This window comes from Rhea americana, unplaced genomic scaffold, assembly GCF_003343005.1.
Source record: "Rhea americana isolate MKP2758 unplaced genomic scaffold, rheAme1 scaffold_50, whole genome shotgun sequence".
In the NCBI taxonomy this organism is placed as follows: Eukaryota; Metazoa; Chordata; class Aves; order Rheiformes; family Rheidae; genus Rhea; species Rhea americana.
The window spans coordinates 4666545-4688556 of NW_028186646.1; the positions used below are offsets into that span (position 1 = coordinate 4666545).

At 37.3% G+C, this 22012-nt stretch overlaps 1 protein-coding gene across 4 annotated transcripts in view; it reads right to left on the reverse strand.

Moving 5' to 3' along the window:
- DNAJB6 (DnaJ heat shock protein family (Hsp40) member B6) overlaps positions 1 to 21820 on the reverse strand; it is a 63040-nt gene extending 41220 nt beyond the window's left edge. Inside the window, exons 1-6 of one of the 4 annotated variants that reach the window (XM_085317707.1) lie at positions 21700 to 21820; positions 13429 to 13540; positions 11562 to 11670; positions 9792 to 9901; positions 6912 to 6971; positions 6437 to 6547 (exon numbers count right to left, since the gene is read on the reverse strand). In XM_085317707.1, the coding sequence (XP_085173833.1) occupies positions 6437 to 6547; positions 6912 to 6971; positions 9792 to 9901; positions 11562 to 11626 (346 nt within the window). In that variant the 5' untranslated portion in view covers positions 11627 to 11670; positions 13429 to 13540; positions 21700 to 21820. The remainder of the gene's footprint in view (positions 1 to 6436; positions 6548 to 6911; positions 6972 to 9791; positions 9902 to 11561; positions 11671 to 13428; positions 13541 to 21699) is intronic. The other 3 variants (XM_085317710.1, XM_085317708.1, XM_085317706.1) reach the window with 3 other exon arrangements.
- Positions 21821 to 22012: the final 192 nt, after the last annotated feature.

Below are 22012 nucleotides of genomic sequence, written 5' to 3' on the forward strand. Positions count from 1 at the left end.
ATGACAATGTAACTGCAACACACCGAGCAGAGTAACGCTGAAAGGCTGTCCATCCCTTACATAAGGGAGCAGTCAAACTGAACTGCATTCAGGGTTAGGTGTTTCAGTATGCTGGGGTGGGGGGCACGCTGCCTGCTTACCGTGATTTCTTTGCATCAAAAGCATACTGTAAGTGACCTAACAAGCCACGTAAGAACCGAGTATAACAAATGTGTGACTGAATAAGGTGCTTACGCAAAAGGCTATAGATGTATATAACAAAACACGCTTCTCAGAATTGGCGTTTTTATCTTGTTTCCCATTTAAAAAAAAAGTTTTGAAGGTACATACTTGCAGTAATTACACCCAGAACCCTGTGCTAATTCTGGGCTATATGCAAGGCACAAAGCACATCACCAGAGCTGCACAGTGAGGCTACCAAAACTTACAGACAGTTTTCATGGAAATAGTTTCTTCCTTAACTACAAAATAAACATACTGTTGATATTGCTTACTTGGATGGTTGATATTAAGATGCTGTCACAAACACTGCTGATTCACCTGTTTGGAGTATTTTAACATGGTCTATTTTAACTACTTATTTCCACAATTTAACTGTCAAACATGCTTACCTCGGTTCTTTAAGGAAGGTTACCAGTAGAAGTATCATAATATTTCAAAGTCTTTATAATCTTATATAACAGATATCCTAGGATTACCTTTGAATTCCATCTATACCATAAATACTTGGATGGTAGAATACAGTAAGGCCAACTCTACAGAGCATTTGCTGCCCAAATGCTCAGGTGCACCTTAAAGCTGGAGGAATCTTTCAGTGTCATTACTTGCACTGCTCACTTAGTATGAGGTCCAGCATTTGTCAGAATCCTCTGAAGAGTAATTTAACTCACTAGCCATCCAGGAAAAATGAAAATAAAGAAAAATAAAAACCAACTCCACCTCACCCCAAAAGACCCCAAAGAATTTTCCAAGGGACTAACTAGCCAAATCAGCTCGCAGATGCACACAACAAACACAGAAGTTAACTGAAGATATAGAAAGGAACGCATTTGGCCAGTACACCGTCAAACAGTTCCTCAATACATCTAATGGATGTTCGTCAAAGATTATTCACATTTTAAGACAGACATAAAAATTTGGACAACAGCCTTCTCCTCTTCAAGGGCAGACCCTATATGTTAGTTGAGCCACAGCCCTAGTTCCACAGCTTCCCAACTGATAATGCTTTTCTGAGTAAGATGATTCCTGCAATGCAAATACACTCTTTGAATACAACAGAAGTTCTGCCTGAAAATTCATTCTAGTTAGATTTGGGCCAGTCAGTGAATAACTATGATCTAAGGCTGCTGCTTACAAAACACAACTGTGCCCATTGATGCCAAAGCAATGATGAATGTGCAAATGTCTGAGCACGTCATAAATATCAAAGGTTGTTAGTCTGTGTAAAGAAAAAGATTAATTACAAAGAGGACAAAGTTGTGTGGGATGACTTTAATTGAAAGCCTTCTCCATTTCAATTTTAAGAAATGAGCTGACCAACAAATATTTTGCATTAAAACATCTAAACATTATAATTATCACAAAATGGGATTACATGTGGATTAAGGTCATGATCTGACTGCTAAGCAAACTTTTTGTCCCAACAGGAGTTTATCTATATATCAACAAACAGATTTTAAGTTCATCTTTAAAACTTTCCATCTCAGGATAAGAGAAGCTGAAATTTCTACCCTTGACTGTGTCTATTAAATAGCCACTTGCTGTCCTTGAGACTAAAATGTTAATGAAACCATTCCGTTTCTGCAACATTGTATCCTAAAATACAGATCATATAAAATACAATATACAGTGATTGCTGCACACAGATTTTCCTCTTCTCCCTCAAGTAAAGACTCCTTAGCTTGGACACTTAAAGTAACTTGCTATATTTTTCCAGAACACTAGCACATCATTTCACATAGTTAATGTTACAGCTGCCAATCTGCAAGAATTCTGCTGTTTGACAGAACCAAACTACATACACACACGATTAGCTAGTCATACAAAGGTGTTAGTTTAATGTTACCTTTCTTTTTCAACAGTACAGATTTTTGAAAATCAAATTAATCAGGTAACTAGAAATTTGAACAGAAAACTACAGAGAATACATAATAAGGGATTTAAATGCCTGTTCTGGTATTAAGCGTAGATTAATACATCCCAAATTCTACTCCACAGACTAAGACAGACATTTATTAAGGTATTTATGAAGTATATCTCAGAAAGTACCCTGGGAATATTAAGTGTTAAACACACTATGGCAAAAAATGTTGAGATTATAAAGTACATGGAAGCGACTCCACAGAGAGACTCCTCTAACAGCCATCACCAAACTCTAAAGAGGACATTCCCTTCTGGAGTAACTTATTTATACATGTGACCATGGAGAAAAAACATTTCCTACATGAACCTGGGATTCAGTTGACCAGACACAGAGGCATCTAATGCCATTTGATACGCCCTAAAACATCCTGTCTAGCTTCTAACTACTGCTGCTGAAGGATAATGGCCTTCTATAGGTCCAAGTGGTCTCGTATAGATCCTACAGGTTCCAGGCCACGTTGAAAATACCCAGGCATCTTGACACTCTAGGCCATCTCAAATGGCACCGCATGCCTATATATGAAGCTCAATGTATATAAGCAATGACTCAACTACTTAAGAAGTTGTCTGCACCACTAAATTGCCATCTTTTAATTAATGAATACACTTCCATTACCAACGGTAACACTGGGAGCCTTCCCTCATTATGAACTGTTAAAATACGGAAGATCGTCCCTAGAAGTTTACAAGCAAAAAACAAGACAGAACAATAATATCCACATACTGTATGGAACATAAAACCAAATCAAGGCAAGCATCACATACAAATTGATTATGTGGTAGTTCAATTATAAAACAAACTTACCGAAATAAGAAATCAATCCCCATTAATAAGAGTAACTACTATTTCTAATATCAAAGGGTAGTCAAAGATTCAAGGACCTATATAATATACAGTGATGAATACTAATTAAACTTCAATGTTGCAAGGCAGCATTTTCCAATACATACAGTAGTATCACATTCTGCTGTTACTATACTGTAACACACTTTTCATTTATAAGGATTATAAAGATTGTCACACGCCTATACAAAGGGACTGAAAATTATCACTCAAAGTATAGCAAGAAAAAGCAGATCCTGCTGTAACAAGATGTCATAGAAAGTGAGCCCACCACATGCCTCAAGAGTTACAGAACCGATCTTCTGCCATATTATCATACCAAGTTAAAAAAAAAAAGAAAAGAAAGGAAAAAGAAAAAGACAAGTAGTAGCCTTTGTGCACCCTTACTTTCATAAAGTATTTGCTTGCAAATCTGGGAAGAGAAATTCTGACTGGTTGGGCTAACTTCACTGCAACACCAAAAATGAAGTTGTAACTTAACATTAACTTCCCTGAATTTCAAAGTCTTCAGATAAATTTTCATCTGAGAAGTCTGACTCATTGGTTAAAAAAAAAAAAAAGAAGAAGAAGAAGAAGAAATCATCTTTTCTACATATTTCCTTGTAAACAGAAGTGAGTAGTGTGAGTAGTAGTATAATGTGCATCAGTGGAGTTTAAACAGACTGTATTCACAGCTGTTTAGAAATTCTTCACACCCATAAATTTACAGATTATGCTCTTTATGCTGCTCTTTACCATATTAAATGGTAATCAGAATATCCAGAATCCCACCTGCACTCCATGGGCTTCACCCCCATTCCACTTTGAACTGTAAAAAAGGTGCAAACATTTTAAAATATTTATTCACTTTCAACTTTCACTTCACCAACATACATTTATAGAAAGCATGACCTCAGCCTTTATTCAGTTGCTTATAAAACTACTGATCTATGTGAGTGGTTATAAAATTAAGACCTATGTGAGAGTAGCACCTTAAAAAGTCACCGGCTTTATATAAGCCAACAAGTTGATAACTCTTCATTTTCAGATGAGAAAATGAATCTCCTGATCTCTATCTGTCCTACTGCTATTTCAACAAAGCAGTATCTAGAAGGGCTCTAGTTCAATAAAAATATTCATGTTCTACACAGAACTCTATTGCTTTCTCTTCACACTATTAAATGTACTACATCTAGCTAAAAGCATCCGTATTCTCATTTTGTACTACATTAAACATTGACTGAAATCTTGCAGAGATTACTTCAAATGCTTTCCAGAAAACTGAATAATTTGTTGAATTTTACTTTCCCGTGTTACAGAATGTCTTAAGTTTCTTAGTTACAGCACAACAAGAAAAAAGAGAAAAAAGAAAGATACTCACTTTGCAGCTTTCTAACTAGAAAAATTACACAAAAAAGTGAGTATCTCCTTTCTCCTTTTTTTGGAAATCCTCTTTAAATAAAATCCTGTTTGCCTTTTTTTTTTTTTTGGGGGGGGGAACACGGACGGGACGTATCCCTCATTCTTGAAGTATACCTGATGCTACCAGTACAGATATATGGTTTTTGGTCCACTGTTTCCACAGGGCAAGATGTATCACTACTCCTCTACAAGCCAGACTAAAACTTCTGCAATCTTTCAGGAAAACTTCAGCAGTAATGGTACCTCCATCTGATGTGCTAGATAATTATATGCAATACATTGTACAAACTTCCTTGTGACGAATCCAAAAAGTAGTGTCTTCATTTTTTTTTTTAACTCATATAATCATCACCATTTAACATGCAAAACTTAACTGCATGGTTCTAGTATAGATCATGAACCCTGACATTTTTCAAAGACATTAAGTTAAACATTTTGTGGAGGTTGTTGAGGTAAAATACAATTAAAAAAACAAAACAAAACAAGCAGAAGCTATGTCTGGCTACGTCCTATGTCAGAGGTTGTATCCCAATAGCAAAAATATGTTTTACCTACACAGTTTAGTCAAAGCTACCTGACTAAGAATTAGATGTTGTAAAGTGCCTTTTACTTATTTTTAAATCTAGGAGCTAGATACCTTCTCCAGCTTCTCCTCGCTGGCTTCCTACTCAGCATCTTGCTCAGATATTCTATGTTTTTTTACCCTACATTTAATCTTACAGTGACACCATCTTCCAGTACTTCTTAAGATGATTCCTCTACTATGAGAATGCTGGAAGGAACTGCATGCATCTTCACAGTTCATTCTCCATTTTCCCTACCAGTATCAAGTGTCCCTAGACGCTGCCTCCACACCACCCTCTATTTCTTCTGCTCATCTTCCATTGGATTTTTTCTCTAAATTCTACTAGTGATTTTCTACTGGATTCTTCTTTTAGCTGCTGCTCTAATTCCTTAACTGACTTTCTATTGGATTCAACCTCTAGCTCCTCAAACCCTTTTCTAGTCTGTCACAAGAGTCCTTTCACAAACAAGCAATAATCACTAAATAGCAACAGAAGCAAGATATAGTTAAAATCTGAGCTGAATTGGCCCAGTAAGGCCAATCTTTCAAAAATACTAGGATATCTACATACACTACTTGTGCAGATTAATATGAAGACACTGAATATGAAGAGGGTTTTTTTTAATACTGTTCTTGCAGTTTTCTATAAACAACTTTGATTCCTGTAAGTAAATACTAAACATAGGATGTGTTCCCCTTTGTTGGTCAGCATTCTGTGCAGTAGAATTTGCACAGAGAGATTGAATGAGAACTTCAGCACTTCTGAAAAGACCTTCATACACCGTGCAAGCAGTATCACAAGCCAAAACAGCATCAGTACTATGTCGAAAAGATCACTGTGACAACTTTATCACATATTGTTTCCTACATGAAACATGTAGATTTTAAGAGATATTTAGGTTGTGTGTCTTCAGGGGCTTCACTCCCCCAAGCAAGCACATGACATGAAATTTAAAGAACTGTCTAGATTATGTACTGGACAGTTTACATTTTGATACAAGGAAATTTTGCTTGGTGTGATACAAGTTCATACAGGGAGCTACGTTTTAACAGTTCAAGTTATCTTATCTACCCAGTTCAGAAGCTCTCAAAGCTACATTAAATATTTACAGATTATAAAAGGTCACACTCAGCACAGTAGGTTGAGAAATAACTCCAATAAGTATTTTTCTGTCCAATGTTTCTTCCAACCTACAGAGACATAGCAGCCACAATTTTACGTTTTTTAAAACTATGCCTTCAGACAAAATATGGACTGGCAAGCAAAACCTGTACTGTACCATCAAATAAACCAAGAAGAAATAGGAAGCAAGTAAATATTTTAAACATAAAATACCAATGTTTACAACTAGCTTTCAGAGCTACTTTTAATAATTCTTCTAATATTAGCTACTTCTGTTTTGCAAGAGTTTTCAGCCATGATTTAAATGTACTTAACTAAAGACAGCGGATTAATGCACTTACATAAAAAGTGGATTACTTACCAAAGAAGTCAAATGAAAAGGGGTCCCTTCCACCAAAAAACTCCCTGAAGACATCTTCTGGGTTCCGGAATGTAAATCCAAATTCAAACTGATTATCAAAGTGACTTCCCCCTGCAGAAAAATAAGTTACATTTGAAATATGCTCACAGATTTCTACTAACAAAAAAGTTCAGGCCCATATGGTATTTGAATCATTTGGGCAAACATATTAAACTTTCTCTAAAATTTCTCTTTTCCTCTCGTGTACCATTTAAGTACACAAAAATATCTTTTATAACTCTTTCGTATGATTCCAGATATCAGTAGTATCTGTTACCACAACTAGAAAAGTGGTAAAAAGTTTACAATTTCTGCTTTTTCAGGAGATTATATTTTAGCCCTTGATACAGACATTTCCATATGCCTGTCTTAAAAAGCTGTAGAAAATAGATTTCCACCAGGATATAGGAAAGAGAATTGCTAGTCACCAACATACCTCCACTTCCATTTATTAAGCCTTCTTTTCCATATTTGTCATAGATGTCACGTTTTTTAGCTACGAAGAGAAGTTGTACACTGCATTAATGAATAAGCACGTTACATTTGGGAAAAAAAACACAAAACCACTTAACTGGTATTCTCAGCTAATCATTTTCTCAAAGCTAGCTTATTTAAGCAAGATTTGATGCAACTGGCAAACATATTTGCTGAGGATTGCCAAAGCAGTTTAGGTACTACAAGAGCAGATACTAAACTTCAGGCTTATCATCATTTAGTTCTAGAAACTCAGATTCTACTGTATCAGAAAAATGCTGTGGGAAGCTCTGGTATAAGGACAAACCAAGGAAAGTTTCTATCTTTAAAAGGACTAGTACGGTCTTGATCTTTAGAGTTACCATGGAAAACTTTAGCCTGGAAGGAATCCCTGGAGGTCATACAGTCCAACACCCTCCTCCAAAAAAGGCTGATCTCAGATTAATCAAAACTTGACTAGATAAAGCCTGATCTCACCCATCTCCAGCAAGATTCCACACTCTCTAGCCAACTTGTCCCAGTGCTTAACTACGCTCATTGCGAGCATTTTTTTCCTTCTGTCCGATTTCCCTTACTACATCTCTTGATCATTGCCTCTTGTGCTTTTATTGCATAAGGTGAAGATGACCAAACCCGTTGTGAAAAAGTTATGACAAAGGAAAGAATGTTTTGTATCAGCGACTGCAAAAACACTCAAGCTCATTATAACCATTTCTAGTTTAATAAAGGGGATGGAAGACAGGTTTCGTTTTGTTTCATTTTCTTAAAAAGTGCCATGCAGACTACCCCTACAGTATCCACAAAAAAGAGGAAGGAAAGAAATTAAGTCTGCATTACTACATAAGATGAGACTGCACAGTTGGTACTGGAGTAGAACCTAAAGAGCATAACATGTGGAACATAAGCTTATTTTGTATGCACTGCTCTGAAAGCATCAGACAAATAATGAGTTAGGGAATCTGATTTTAGACTCAATACTAGGATGCTATTCCCACTGGAATCTCTTCAGTGAAAAGTGTTTTGAAATTTAAGCTGTATCACTAAAAAAACATGCAGTTACCTCAAAAAAACGATGAGAAGAAAAACCCTCATGATAAAAGGGAATGACTTCACATACTAGTCATCACTTACAAGTTACGTAAACTTGCACTTGTTTCATTTTTCCTTAAAGCTTGGTATATTTACAGTACTTAAAGAAGGTTAACTCATCCACCAATAAAAAAATGACCAAAGCAGCAAGGTGGACAAACTGCAAAAAAGTAGCGGAAACAAAGGGAGACCTGAGGGCTCACAGAACTAGAAATTCACCTTTAAAAACAAATGTTCTTGAAACCACAAGGAAAGAGTTTTCTATGATTACAAAATTCTAACATTCTTTGCATAGGTAAACCTATCTCTATTCAAGACTGATGATGTCAGAAAAATTCACTGAATCTTCATGACAGCTGAGTGCCTCTCAACCACTAGGTTCAGGATTCAATTACATCTTCTGCAGAGGAGGCTGTTTGTTATGACACCAGTAACTTTGGATTGTGTCTAGGCCCCAAAATAGTTGGCGTTTTTAGAAGAAGTTCTAGAATTTTAGCATTGTAATGTCTCTGAGGAAACTTAAATATCTGCATACCAACCACACCAGTATCCTGGTTTTACCTTAGTGAAAAAGAGCTTAAGACGGTTCAATAAAACTAGAAGGCAATAATATAATGAACTCTCCATAAATTAAGTTGGTTCTCCCACGCCAATTAAATATCAAAACTAAGGAAATAGGGTGACCAAGTCTGCAGCTTGATAAACCAGGCCAAATTCTGAAAGCTAATCTAGATGCTGCTGCTTTAAATTTAGCTTTCCCAAGCTCACTGGTCTCAGGTGAAATCAAGGACACTTCAGAAATAGCATACAGACAGCTGCAGCCAATTACAGAGAAAAATAATCAAAGATGCTTAAATCACTTTGTTGTGATTCAGATTGCTTTTGCCAAAACACAGGGAAACGCTATTGCTATTTTTTAAGCAAAAAGATAGAGGTGAACTATAAGCTGACTTTCTGCATCACGTGGGTTAGTCTAAAAATTGTTTCAAAACAATTCTAAATATAAAGGTTCTCTTGGTTATCACACTTCATTATCTTATGAAACTCACCCAAACGAAATCCAAATTTTGAGGAAGGTTTACAGAATGCTTGGGCTTTGTAAGAAATTGGTAGTATTCGTGGAATTAGAAACAGTAGACTATGAAAGCCAACTATGAAGGCTGTTGATACTTCAGAGACCGTGTAACCCGGTTTTATTGGTGTATCTTAAAACACAAGCTGCTAAGCCTTTCCCATCCCCCACAGTAAGGCTCATTAAAACATCAGAATGCACAAAGCAGCTTACTAGCATTACTCAATGAAATTCCCTAAAAACAAATATCACACAGCCACAGCTCAAGAGCACTGTATACCTGAAGTGTATCACTAAACAATTCCCTTATATTTACAGTAAGGGGTTTTATAAATACCAAGATCTATTTTATCTTAGTAGATACATGTCTCTTCAGAAATTCACACAGGGAGTAGGATTTCAACATCTAGAAGCAAATGTTTCAGTTAATCATCTGAGAATATCCCGAATTTTTAGTTTCAGAATTTCGGTTTATTCTTTCTCATCCGCAAGCTTCCCCCCACCTTTTCTTTCTTCTAGAAGAGAAATAGTTGAGTTGGATGGTGAACCTAGTTTAAAAGACCTCTTCACAGTGCTACGAATGTTCTCCTCAGCATTGCTAGTATCATATCTAATAGTGCTACCTAATTACTACTATTCCAGAACCTACACTTCTGGAGCCCTTTCCACTGGGCTACTTACCATCTGATAAAACTTCATAGGCCTCAGCTACTTGTTTAAATTGCCGCTCTGCCTCTTCTTTATTATCTGGATTTTTATCAGGGTGCCATTTTAATGCCAATTTACGGTACCTAAAGGGAAAAAAATTACAATATTTCAAAACAAAGAAATATGTTATATGGATATACATTAAAGGTTCTCAAACAAGTTGTTAGGGATTAAAGTACTCAGAAATTTGTCAGTGCTTTGTATCTTTTCTCCAGACCATTATCAACAGATTTTGCAGACATGTGAAGAAATACGTAACTAGAAGAATGTGGTTTGAAGGTTCTTTTGTTATTTTGAGATCAGTTATTCCTATGTGTTTCAGATGTTGAATATTTGTTTCTACTGACTTCGATGGTATCCACAACTTTGTTTATAACATATATTACTGAAGTATGCTGCTTTTTTTTAAATGGATCAATTGCTAACTGATCCTCTAACAGTATTTCTGAGGCTTGCTTTCCCCTCCACCCTCAAATGAGATTAACCTCATCTACCTGCTTCCCTTTACTCAAAGAAGTTGACAGGTCTAAGCAAAGGGGAAAGAAGTAAAGGAGATTTTACAAGACCATCCCATAATTTTTCTGCCACAGGCTTCTCCTTAGAGCTCCACAGTCATTCAATACTGTGGACCAATGAACTTGTGATAAGCATCAAGAGTACTCTTCTAGTACAAACAGAGATGAAAAAGCTGCAAGGGTACCGTGATTCCAAACTGTCATAGCATCTAGTATCAATGGCATGTGTTTGATTGCAGGCTACACCTACATACAACTCCTATCCTTCCAAGAAATATTTTAGGTAAAGTGTTCATAACTACCTAGAGGGACAGAGCTAAGTTTGCACCAGAAAGTGCTTTGGAGTGTTTTACAGAGTCATCTGAGAACACAGTTCAAACATTTGAGTTTACAAAGTATCTGCAAGAGTTTGCACAAGGAGGAGGGGGGAAGGGTAATAAATAAATAAATAAATAAATAAAGCTGTCATGCACTAGTGCAATTTGATTAATCAAGCTCAGGTGCCTATGAGAGGGGCAAGAGAAAGACAGTATTTCCAGGTCACTAGGAACTGCAATCAACTGTCAAACGTTTTTGTTATACTAGAAAATTCTACCATAGGAATACTTCCTCCCAACTGTCTGTAGAAAACTACAGAGAATATTTTAAAGATATGTTACAAACATCTATCTTAAAACAATACATAAACAATAAGTCTAAATTAAGAACTGTATTAATTTCTTTGAATGCTCTTAAATTACATGGAGTATTCACTTTTTTTTTACAGCAACAGATGTCTGCCTTCTGTGCCTATATTTTAATGGACTAAACATATGATGAAAGAGGTAATTTCCAAAGGAGTAGTGTGCTAAATATCTATTAACTCCTTAGAAAAAAAGTATTATTCTCAGTAAAACAAGCTAACTCACTGCAAAAGGAGTGGAAGGCTTGTAACTTCCACTCAGCCACAGAAGAGGAAACTATAACTGCCTGTACCACATCAAACTTTGAGACACAGTGACCAAGACGCAGTGACTATCATCATTTTCATCATTTAGCAGTACCCAGGATTTCCCCCACAATTTTATAAAAATGAATGCTTTTTCTTCAGACCACTGAGTATTTGTTTCACCCAAATCATTACTACTCATGCTAGTATTAATAGCAAAGTAAGTATCCAAGGACCATGTGATTATATTTATTCATTAAAATACATAGCTTTTATGAGATATACCAAAGTGATACTTACGCTTTTTTAATATCTTCTGGTGAGGCATGCTTTTGCACTCCCAGAACTTCATAGTAATCCACCATGTTTCAACAGTTGTCTTGGTTAACAACAGCTGGTCTTTAAAGTCCTGCAACAACAAGAACTTGTAAAGGAAGCTTGCACAGTAATGATAATTCATAAAAATCAGATAGGAGCCTAGTGTTTTCTGGTAGCAAAACTGGCCTTATAAAACTGCTTGGTTTTACAAATTCACATGTTTCAGACACACATGCACACAAAATATCTTATTCCAGGTTGACAGATCAAATTATTACTTTGGTTATAATTTGGTTATAATTTATGTTCTTTAATTCCCCTGATACACAGCAGATCCCTGTATCAGATTAGGCAAAAAAGCTAGCTCTAGCAACACATTAAGATGAATATGCACAGTATGTTCATCATTTTAAGCATGTTCTGACTGCAAAACAAACCATACATCAAGTTCACCCTCTGGCACCTAATTTACCTCTTAAGGACATATGAGCATAAAACCAAAACCGCAATATTTCCTATCTGCTTTTTAAAATATTACTTCCACTGTGATGCTCCCTTCAAGAAAAGCAGAGTGTGCACCATTCTCAGAAATGTAAAGTTGTATCTAGTCTCCAATTAACCTTCCTTATATTCAGACCCTGACAGGAAAATTACGATCCAAGAAAAAAAATGTTTTAATTACCAAAGTTACAAAATTCTATTTTCCTCCTTTATGTTTAGCAATATAAAATATATAGCCAGATTTTCAAATTGTAAGATTAACCAATCAACTCAAAGTAGGTATCTTGTTTAAAGGAAAAACAAGGACAGCAACTGAATCATAGTATTTCTTAGTACTAGACAATAAAACTCCCAGGTTTCACAAGACTTCTCTCACAGATTAGTTTCATCAACAAGGCACCACTGACCTTGTCCATCAGTTATCAACTCCCAGAATAAAAAACTGCTCAAATGTAGGAAAATACAGAAAAATTCTATTATTTTCTAGTATTATTTATATAGTATTATAATTCTAGTATTATTTATACTATTCAAGATTTTTATCCATGTGTCAGGAGCAAAAATTCCATGAAAACTCATTTTTTCCTCATCTCCTTAAATCATCCAGTACTCTTCATTTTAAACCTAGGCAAAGTCTTATTTTCCAGTTATTTTACATAAGCCCTCATAGAATCAACTATAATAGATCCCACCCAAATATTCTGAAATTAACTTCTTATACTAGTATTACACTTATCTTTCAGTGTATAAGGGACACGAACATTAAAGACAGACTTCCCTTTAAAATGGTTTGTATATCTCTAAAATACATTGCTGTTGTAGGTTAAAGCCTAATTAACTTTAATTAGGAATGTGGCTACATAAACACTTCCTCAAGTGGCAAAGCCAGTTTAAGAGATCAGCTGCCACATTACCTCTCTCCTCCAAACTGCTTAAGGAAATGAGTGCCGGACTAGCTATGTGTTTTAAAAACTTGGTTAAACAGAGGCCAAAGCAACAATTCCGGTTCATCATGTAATCCCACAAACACACAGGACACTGAAGAGTAGCAGGTGAACAGGCCTCACTTGGACTTTGCTACCTGAGGAAATCTTCACATTAACTATGCCCAACACTAAGTACACCAACAGTAATACGATAATGGCAGGTGTGACTACCTAAAGATAGAGGCTGGCAAGAAATACCCCAAGATATTTGTTATCAACTGACCCAGCCAGATTTATTGCTTCCCAAACAATGGTTAGAACAGCTCTGCAAATACATCAATCATGGTAACCATGCTGCTGGCCCAAGTATGTTACCAAACCATGTAGCCTATTCTGAGTAGTAACATATATAGGATATGTACTTTATAAAAAGAAACCAGAAGCAAAGTCTTCAGACTTTTAGCTACAGGACTGCTCTGGTATCAGTAGTTTGGCCAGAAGCACATCAGTATCGTCAAGATTTTCATATAATTTCTGTAAAAGAAAAGAGGGAGAAAAAAATCTGGTATGAGCCAAATTCAAGGCTAGAGGTCTCAGAGCTCCACCTAACAAGAGATACAAAGTGTAGAATCAGAGAGCTAGCAGCAAGAAGCCACAACAAAAACATGTACCATACCTTTAGGTGTTTTCTCCATATTGCTTTTTTCTTAAATTCAAGACTGATATAAGTACTCCCCTCAATTTAGACAAGCATCTTAAAGATAAAATTCAAACATCAATCTTCTAGCTAAAGCAAGGCAGGTGAAAAAGCAATCATCAAGTGTAAAAATAGATCACAACTTTTCCATAAGCAAATAGGGAACTCTGCTCACATAGGCAGTCATATCGATTTTAACAGAGATTTCTTTAGATACTTTAGGTGGTCAATTGTTTAAACAGCAGGTGCTCCAGTGTCAAAAATTCAGATTCAATACACTTTTACACATATACTAACATATTCTAAATAAAGGAGCCTCAAGTCTGAACTAAATACAAGCCCTGCAGCAACACGAACAGCTCTTCCTAGAGCACATGCTCCAACAAAGATTTTATTAACCGTAAAAAGCAACTACTCTAAGAACAAAGGGATTATTTGTTTCAAAGAAATGTCTGGGGTTTGCCTATTCTACTTTTTGTAGGTTTGGTATCACTCAGTTCTTACTTCCTACAAGAATAAATTATATTAAGGCAAGCTAATAGCTTTATAAGGAAACCAAAAGGTGTTTACACTCTCTCTCTGTAATCAAATGTTTAAGAGACAGTTCATCTGCAATTTATCATTGTTTTTATCTGCTAATTATTAGAAGCATAAACTGCACTGCTATGCTTTTAAATAGCCTGAAAACATTTTATTCTACGTGAAAAGGTTGTAATAATACTTACATGAAGAAAATTTATCTGAAGTTTTTCTGTTTTTATTTTCCCCTCCCTGCGCAGCTTTGGATAAACATCCAAAAACATAAAACTAATAGCGTAAGGTAAGATTCAGCCCCTTAAAAGTGCTTAAACTATTACTCAGCACAAATTCCAGTAAAGCTAAAAAAAAAAAAAGAAGAGAGAGAGAAAGAGAGAGAGAAACAAAAACCAAGAACATCACACAAGCTGGAAAGGACCTCAGCCTGCAATCTTTCTTGGAGGAGGGATGATTTAAAATACTCACTCAGCAAAACAACAACCATCAACTTACAAACTCAAAACAGAAAACGAGTGACAAAAATCAGTAGCGTTATGGTAGCAGGAATCTGCTTGGCAAAATGCACAGATGAAACAAATCACATATCTTCCTGTTAAGTGAAAAGCAAAAATACTCAATTGTCCTAACCAAAATGACATGAAGGAAATCTTCTTCCAACCTCAATGTCAAACAATTTGTCTTCAAACACACAAGCAAAGGTCATTTAACTAGTCGCTCAAGACATTTTTCCAAAGCCACGAGGAAGCCAGCCCACATCAGCTAATTTCCTGCTTCCAACCATAGAAAATCTTCAAAGCCTCACAAGGAAAGAAATGAGCAAGGAAAATCCAGATGAAATAAACTGTTTCATGGCATCAACTTTCAGAAGTCCACAGTTACTCATGCGCATAATTTCACTATAGCTACATGACGTTAACAGCTAACTCCTTTGGAATATCAACAAATCAATCACCCAAATGTTCGGGTGAACTGAAGGTTCTACTGGCTTATAGATTTAACTCTCAGGAGGGGAGGAGTCAGCTCTGTTCTGGCTTACCAAACAGCAGCCACTAACGTTCATACTGATACAAGGCAAGTGCTAGGAATACAATGCCAGTCTGAGACCTCTCTGTTTTGGTAGGGCCCAAACTCAGGTCGTTTTACAGCTATCTTGAAACTGGTCTCATACAATCTCCACACAGCAAAGTCCTCAGCTGCACAAAAGGCATGAGGAGAATTACAGAAGCAAGATTACTGAAGAGCTATAAACTTTTATCCAGCCAGATGACAGAAGAAAAGCAAAAAACTGTCAGATACACAACTTGCATCATCTTCGGTAATGATAAAACAGCACCCGTACTAAATACGGAGAAGAGGAAAGTATCTAAATGAGAAGTTCTTAAATCAGGAGTAAATTCAGATGACAGCAGGCATGCGACCTTTGCAGTCAGCTTGCTTAGAAAAAGTTATCTATTTCTGGCCATGAAGCAATAGGGCAGCATGGAGAGCCCTGAAAGACTCCAGAATAGCTGAAAGCTTAGTGACTAAGGCAGTCATTTGAATAGAGGTCCAGTTCCAAATTCCTAATTCACACAATTTACAGAAGAAGCCAGTCATCCACATCCTATGCAAGTGCCACAGCCATTCAATTCCTAGCACCTGTCTGCCTTCTACATCCTGCTGGCAACACAGGAAGAACACCCTGTTCTGGATCCCACTTCAGCTTGAGCAAATGTCTGATCTTCTCAACGGCAATGGAACAATTTTGAGATGTCTCTGGTAGATGACTAAGTGATGGACACTTGAGAATTTTGGGGAATTACAACCTACAATTAAAAAAAATATTTTCATATGCTAAGAGTTTTTATTAGAAAGCTATAATCACCTACTGCCAGACCCAAGTTTTACACTCCAAGTATGAAGGAGACTAAAGTAACATTAACACTGCTGTGAATCCCAAACTATACAGAAAACGGCATGAAATACACGCACTTAAAAAATTCTCAGTACTTTTTTCATCTGCTTGTTATAAAGCAAAGGTCCCTTTGGTGAGCCTTTTATTTCTTAGAATTCAGGAAATTTAGAGGCATATACTAAAAGTAACTAATTTCAGATGAAATTCAGTCATTTCACCTGCTCATAGGTGACAGATCTCATATGCATCCATGAATTATAATCACTAGTCTACCATATCTTTAGGATAAATAAAGGTCAACCGTAAAGCACTATCTACCACAGCATTAGCCAAGACTTCCAAGCCATGTATTTCTATCAGTGGCTCTGAGAATCCTTAATGGCTTGAAGAGGTCACTGTCTTCCACACACAGATATTGGTGATAAAATCTGCACTCTGGTGTAATCCTATGCCAAGTAACCAAGAAAAGAGAAACATTACACTGCAATTCTTCAGTGCAGAATACTATTCATCCAAATGCATTTTACATATTACAATTCAGCAAAATACAAAACCACACATCTCCCCAAACCATAGCTAAACACCTAATAAAATATCTTTTGTCAGTTCTAGAAACAATGTCTGGGACGTGCCTTACATAACTGGAAGGAGACTACCAGCAGTCTCTGGGCTACATCAGCAAAGGTCCACTGTGCTAACTCGGCACAAATACTAACAGAAAACTCCACATTATGCCAGAAAGTCTTTGTAAGAGGAGGTTTGAGATTGCAAAGGAACCTAAAGAATGCTGCCTTAATTCTGATCAGTGCAGTAAACAAAATAAGAAAACTTTTATAAGGTTTGCTATTAACATAATCTGAGAAATGTATTTAAACAATGCATTAAGATCAAATTTCTTTCCACTGATACCTACTCACTAAGATGTCTTTCAAATGTTACTTTCACTTCCATCTACCTGAGCTTAGCCCATAAATGTCAGCTTGTGTAGAGGTCCCTGAAATGAAATTTCTACTCCATAAAAGGTCTTTCAGTTTACAACATAAAGTCAATAAAATGTACTTCAGTGATAATGTTTATACATATTATATTCATACTACCACAGCATCCCTACAAAATGAACCCCCAAAAATAAACATTCCAAAATCTTAGTTTAATCCTGTGTTTAATCCAAACACCCTTTCTCTGTGTCAGAAAAACAAGAGTGGACTTGAATACAGTGATCATTTTAAAAGATACAGTTCATACAGGTAAAAAGAAGCTAAGGCTAACTACCAACGCTGCAGTTTGATTCTGCCAAAAACCGCCACCTCCGCAGGGCTCACTCCCTCCAGGCAGAAGTTACAGGACTCTGTCAATTACTTTCCTCTCCTCACCAGTGAGAAGGAGATGCAAAAGGTGACAACCACAGGCCTTTCTTGTTCATCTTACTGGCAGTTACACAGAAACTCTGTAGAAGGCCATTGAAAATAATTAACCTACAAATACTGAGAACAGAAGAAACTGAAAATCTTTATCTCTGAAAGAAATTTAAGTAGCTAACAAAAACTGCAAAAGGAAGTAGACAAGTGAAGAGGCTACCCTCACACTCTTGGCCGATACTCTACTACTTATCCGATCTACGATCATGCCTTAAATCAAAGAGACATTTTTTCCAAAGCACAGCAATTCAGGTGTCCAAATTTGGAACTGTGTCATATAAATGTCTGAAGCAATGGCACCTTTCTAAAAACAACCATAAAAGGCTATTTTATACACAGTAAAAATATTTCCAACTCATTTTTAAAAATGCCTGACCTGTGTTTAATTAAGCTCTTAAAAACAGTAAAAGCCTCATCTGGCAAAGACTGGATCCAAAAAGACTGAACTAAATACTCACATGCAACCAAAAGATCCTTTAGGGAAAAAAAAACGAAAAAAATTTTTTGAAGTTTCTACACACTTCGCTTGAAGTAGTTTTTGCAGTCACCGTAATTTTACTTAGGCCAACCAGGAAAACAACATTATCATTCCTTTTTCAGAACAATGAACACACACTTTACAGATACAGACAGCATTTTAGGATGAAAAAAGAATTTCTACTAATCAAAATAACTTTTTCGCACACAAGTTTTTAAACAATAACTGTTCCACAACACAGGTGTGGATAACTTCAGTCTTAAAGGATAAATATGAACTACAGGACTCTTCCATACAGGCTTGTCTTCAGCTGAAGAAGATAAAAAAAAGAGACAGATTGTAAATTAGTACAAAATTAAATAAAATACTAAGTTGAACATGCAGAAGACAACTTATTATAACCAAGTCTATTTTAAAACTAGCCAGCTTGTCGTAACTTCAGACTTACTAGTAAATACACACTTCAGTATAGATTAACCTGTTTTAAATAAAAATTAAAAAAAAAAAGAGTCCAACCTCAAATGCTACTAACTTCAATTATATACAAAGAAGAAACATTTAAATTTTTAGGTGAACAATGTAGTACATAGATACTTGTATTTTTTTTTGTTTCCAATTAAATCATTTCTTAATTTTCAACATAAAAATATTATTGTGCAGAAAAACTGTAAAAACAACTTAAACTACTAAATATTAAGTTTTTAAGAGCTCAAAACTCAGAGACCATTGAATCCTAGTTTTCTTCTTCTATCTAAGAAAAAAAAATGACCTGGTAAGCTGTCTGTGAAACATACACAGCCCAAAAATACAGCTGGGTCTTTTTCATACTCCTGTTTTCAACCTGAAGGTGAAGGACTGGGGCTCCACTAATATCAGTGGAATTTTGGTACTCATTCAGAACAAATAGCAAGCACAAACCAAACCCACAACTACTAACTTAAGTAGTGAAGTTTATATGCATGAATTATTTCTTCCCTAGTAGTTAAACAGATGGAAACAGAATTGCCCTTTCATTAAATCTCAACTGAAGAGAAGTCTAATATCCATTCAAATACCATGCAAAAGTAAAGAAAATAGATTTAAATCAAAACTGCTATATTGGGTTTAAATTATCTTGAAATAAACAATCATCATATACAAGATGCAGTAAGTTCTCACAGAGCTAAGTAAATTTTCAATAATCCTTCCATTCCTCAAATAAATCAAGTTATATATTTTTTTAAAAAAATAGTAATTTCCTGTTATCATAAAGTGATTTTAGGATACAGCTGATCAGAGTTCTTCATAAATGCTATTAAAAATGCATCGGTTGCTATAAAAGGAGAAAAATACAACTCTAAGTTCAAAATTAAGGCTGTACCTTCACATTTTCTACCAAAGTCACCTCCAAAAAAAAGAGTCTGCTGAGGTCTGGAAGTCCATTGCATCGACTCAATTGAAATGCACTACTTTTCCACAGCCTGCAGCACAAGAGCAGAACATGGCTAACATGGGTGGTGAGGCATTTCAATCAATTGTAGACCTGAACTCCAGCACCTCTGGATCTCTAGTAAAATACTCGCACACACTCATCCAGCACATTCTCAACTGAAAGGCCCAAGTGCCACAGTGTTTTAAGCATAGATGTAGAAACACATAGCTACAACTAGAACTTCTAGAGTCAAAAAAGGTTTCTCTTTCCCCAGTAGCTATAGTAAGAACTGAGATCTCTTTCATACATCAGGAAGACATAACCTTTTTTCCCTTCTCCATGTACATCTTTGAACTTCTGCTGGGTAAAACTAAAGATGCAGTAGGTAGATATAAAGATTAAAAAATAAGAAAAGCAAAACATACTTTCTGCTCCTGCTAAAACTTTCATATTTTTGAAAGTGAAGCTTCCTCCCAAAGTTCAGCCAAGTTTAATTAGCAAACTATGTCAATCTAGAAGAAAATACTAGCAAAAGTGCTGTTTTGGTAAGAACGAGTTGAAGTCAGAAAGCCCAAGTGCTAAAAAAACAAAAAATAAAAACAAAGAGAGGGAAAGAGAGGGGAAAACTGAAGTAATTTATCTATCTGTAAACTGCCAATTTAAATTTCTCCTCCAATGTCACAAGCTAAGAAAACTTAATCCTAAATTAACTCACAGTTCAAGCTGTCTCGTCCTCCAGTGAAGAGGCAGCATAAGAGCCAAAACCAAGAAACATTCAAAATTTGAACTAATATTGTGTACTACTTAGCATTGTGGTTATTTAACAGAAAACACTACACAAAAAAACTAACTACAGGGCCAAAGTTTATAAACATTTACTCACTAGTCCAAACAAATCTTCTTTGACAACATAATCCAGGTAACTAAATGGTACTTTAACCATCAGGTTCTTGATTCATCAACAGAACATAAAATCCTTCCTGACTGGAGAACAAGCTACTCCAAAGAGCAAATAAAAATTAAGGCCAGCAAGTAGCAGTAACTGCAATCTCAGAGGATCACGGAGTTTGAACCAAGTTTGAACTAGTTCAAACAATTCCTACTTCTTTCCAGCTGTTCATACTGCGGACTAGCTGTCCGCACCTTGTTCTTATCACTTCTTGATGCTTTACATCATAAAAAAAAAAAACAGGGCTTGACCACTGATTGACTAGGCAATGTTGCAAGTTTGACCATTTGCACATCAGCATCAGTGTAAATTTAGCTTCTGTGATATTATCTTAACCAAACTAAAATCAACCAAGCAGTTTATTATTAGAATTCACAAAAGATTTGCTTAGTGTATTAAACAGTCTTTTCTGAAATCTTCTGACTCAAGTCTGCCGCTCAGAACTTCAAGAACCAGCACAAGCTCTGAGAGAAATACAGCGTTGCTACAAGCAGGAATACTTGTCATAACTTCACTTCCCAACTTACAGTCTTCTCAAAAGTCCTGCAAACACTGACAACACAAACCATCTGCCTTACCTTTCAGTGACAGTTTTCAAAGCCATTTATAACTTAGCCAGCCCTGATCACTACTGCCTTCACACACAGCACATCATACTCATCCTACCGAATTATTAACAGCAAAACAGAATTCAGCTTCTACTAAAAAAGAAATCCAAAAGTCAATCAAAAAGTACATTCAATTTACAAACACGCCAAAAAAAAAGAAAAAAAGAAAGAAAGAAATTACGAATAAAAGAAATGCAAGTAAAAGGATTACTCGCTGCACTCAAGAAGAGTCAAGCGTGAGTAAGAACTCCCCCTCACCTTTTCGCTATTGACAACCGCTGCAAACAGAAATGGAAACGCAGAAGGCCGGAGGAGTCCTCAGCCCTTCTGCACCTGCCGCCAACAGCAGGCGACAAAGCCGCCGCGCAGTCCCGAACTGTCGCTCCGCCACTCCGAGGTCCGCGATAAGCCCGCGGCAGCGGCTCCCTCGCTCCCCGCCCCCGAGCACCGGGGATCCCCGCGGCCCCGCTCCCCACGCAGGCCTCGCTGCGGTCTCCCAGGAGCGGCCGCTACGCAGAGCGGAACGCGGCCGCGGCAGGAGCTCCCGAGCGCGGCGCCCCGACGCCGGCCCGCAGCATGGCGGCCGCGCAGCCGAGCCCGGCCGCGCCGGGTGCCCCGCCACCGCCGATGCTGAGGGCCGAGACCGCCTCCCCCCGTCCCCCGCCGCGGCCGCCACGTCCCGCCGCGCGCCCAGCACTCACCGGCGCCGCAGCCTCGGCAGCGCGGCCGTTACCCTCCCGCGCGGAGCCCGGCGCAGTGGCGGCAGCGGCGGCGGCGGCACCTCTCCTCCTCCGCAAACAGGAACTCTCGTCACGCGGCGTCGTCACTTCCGCCCGGCTGTTTCCGGAAGTTTCTGGAACGGCGTGCGCTCGCGGCGGCCCGCGCGGAGCAGCGCGGGCGGAGCCCGCCCCCTGCTGCCCACCCGCGGCGCTGCAGCGCCCGCGCGCGCGCGGGCTGCGTTCGAACCGCCCGCTGCAACGGCCGCAACGGCCGCAACGGCCTCGCGGCGCCTCG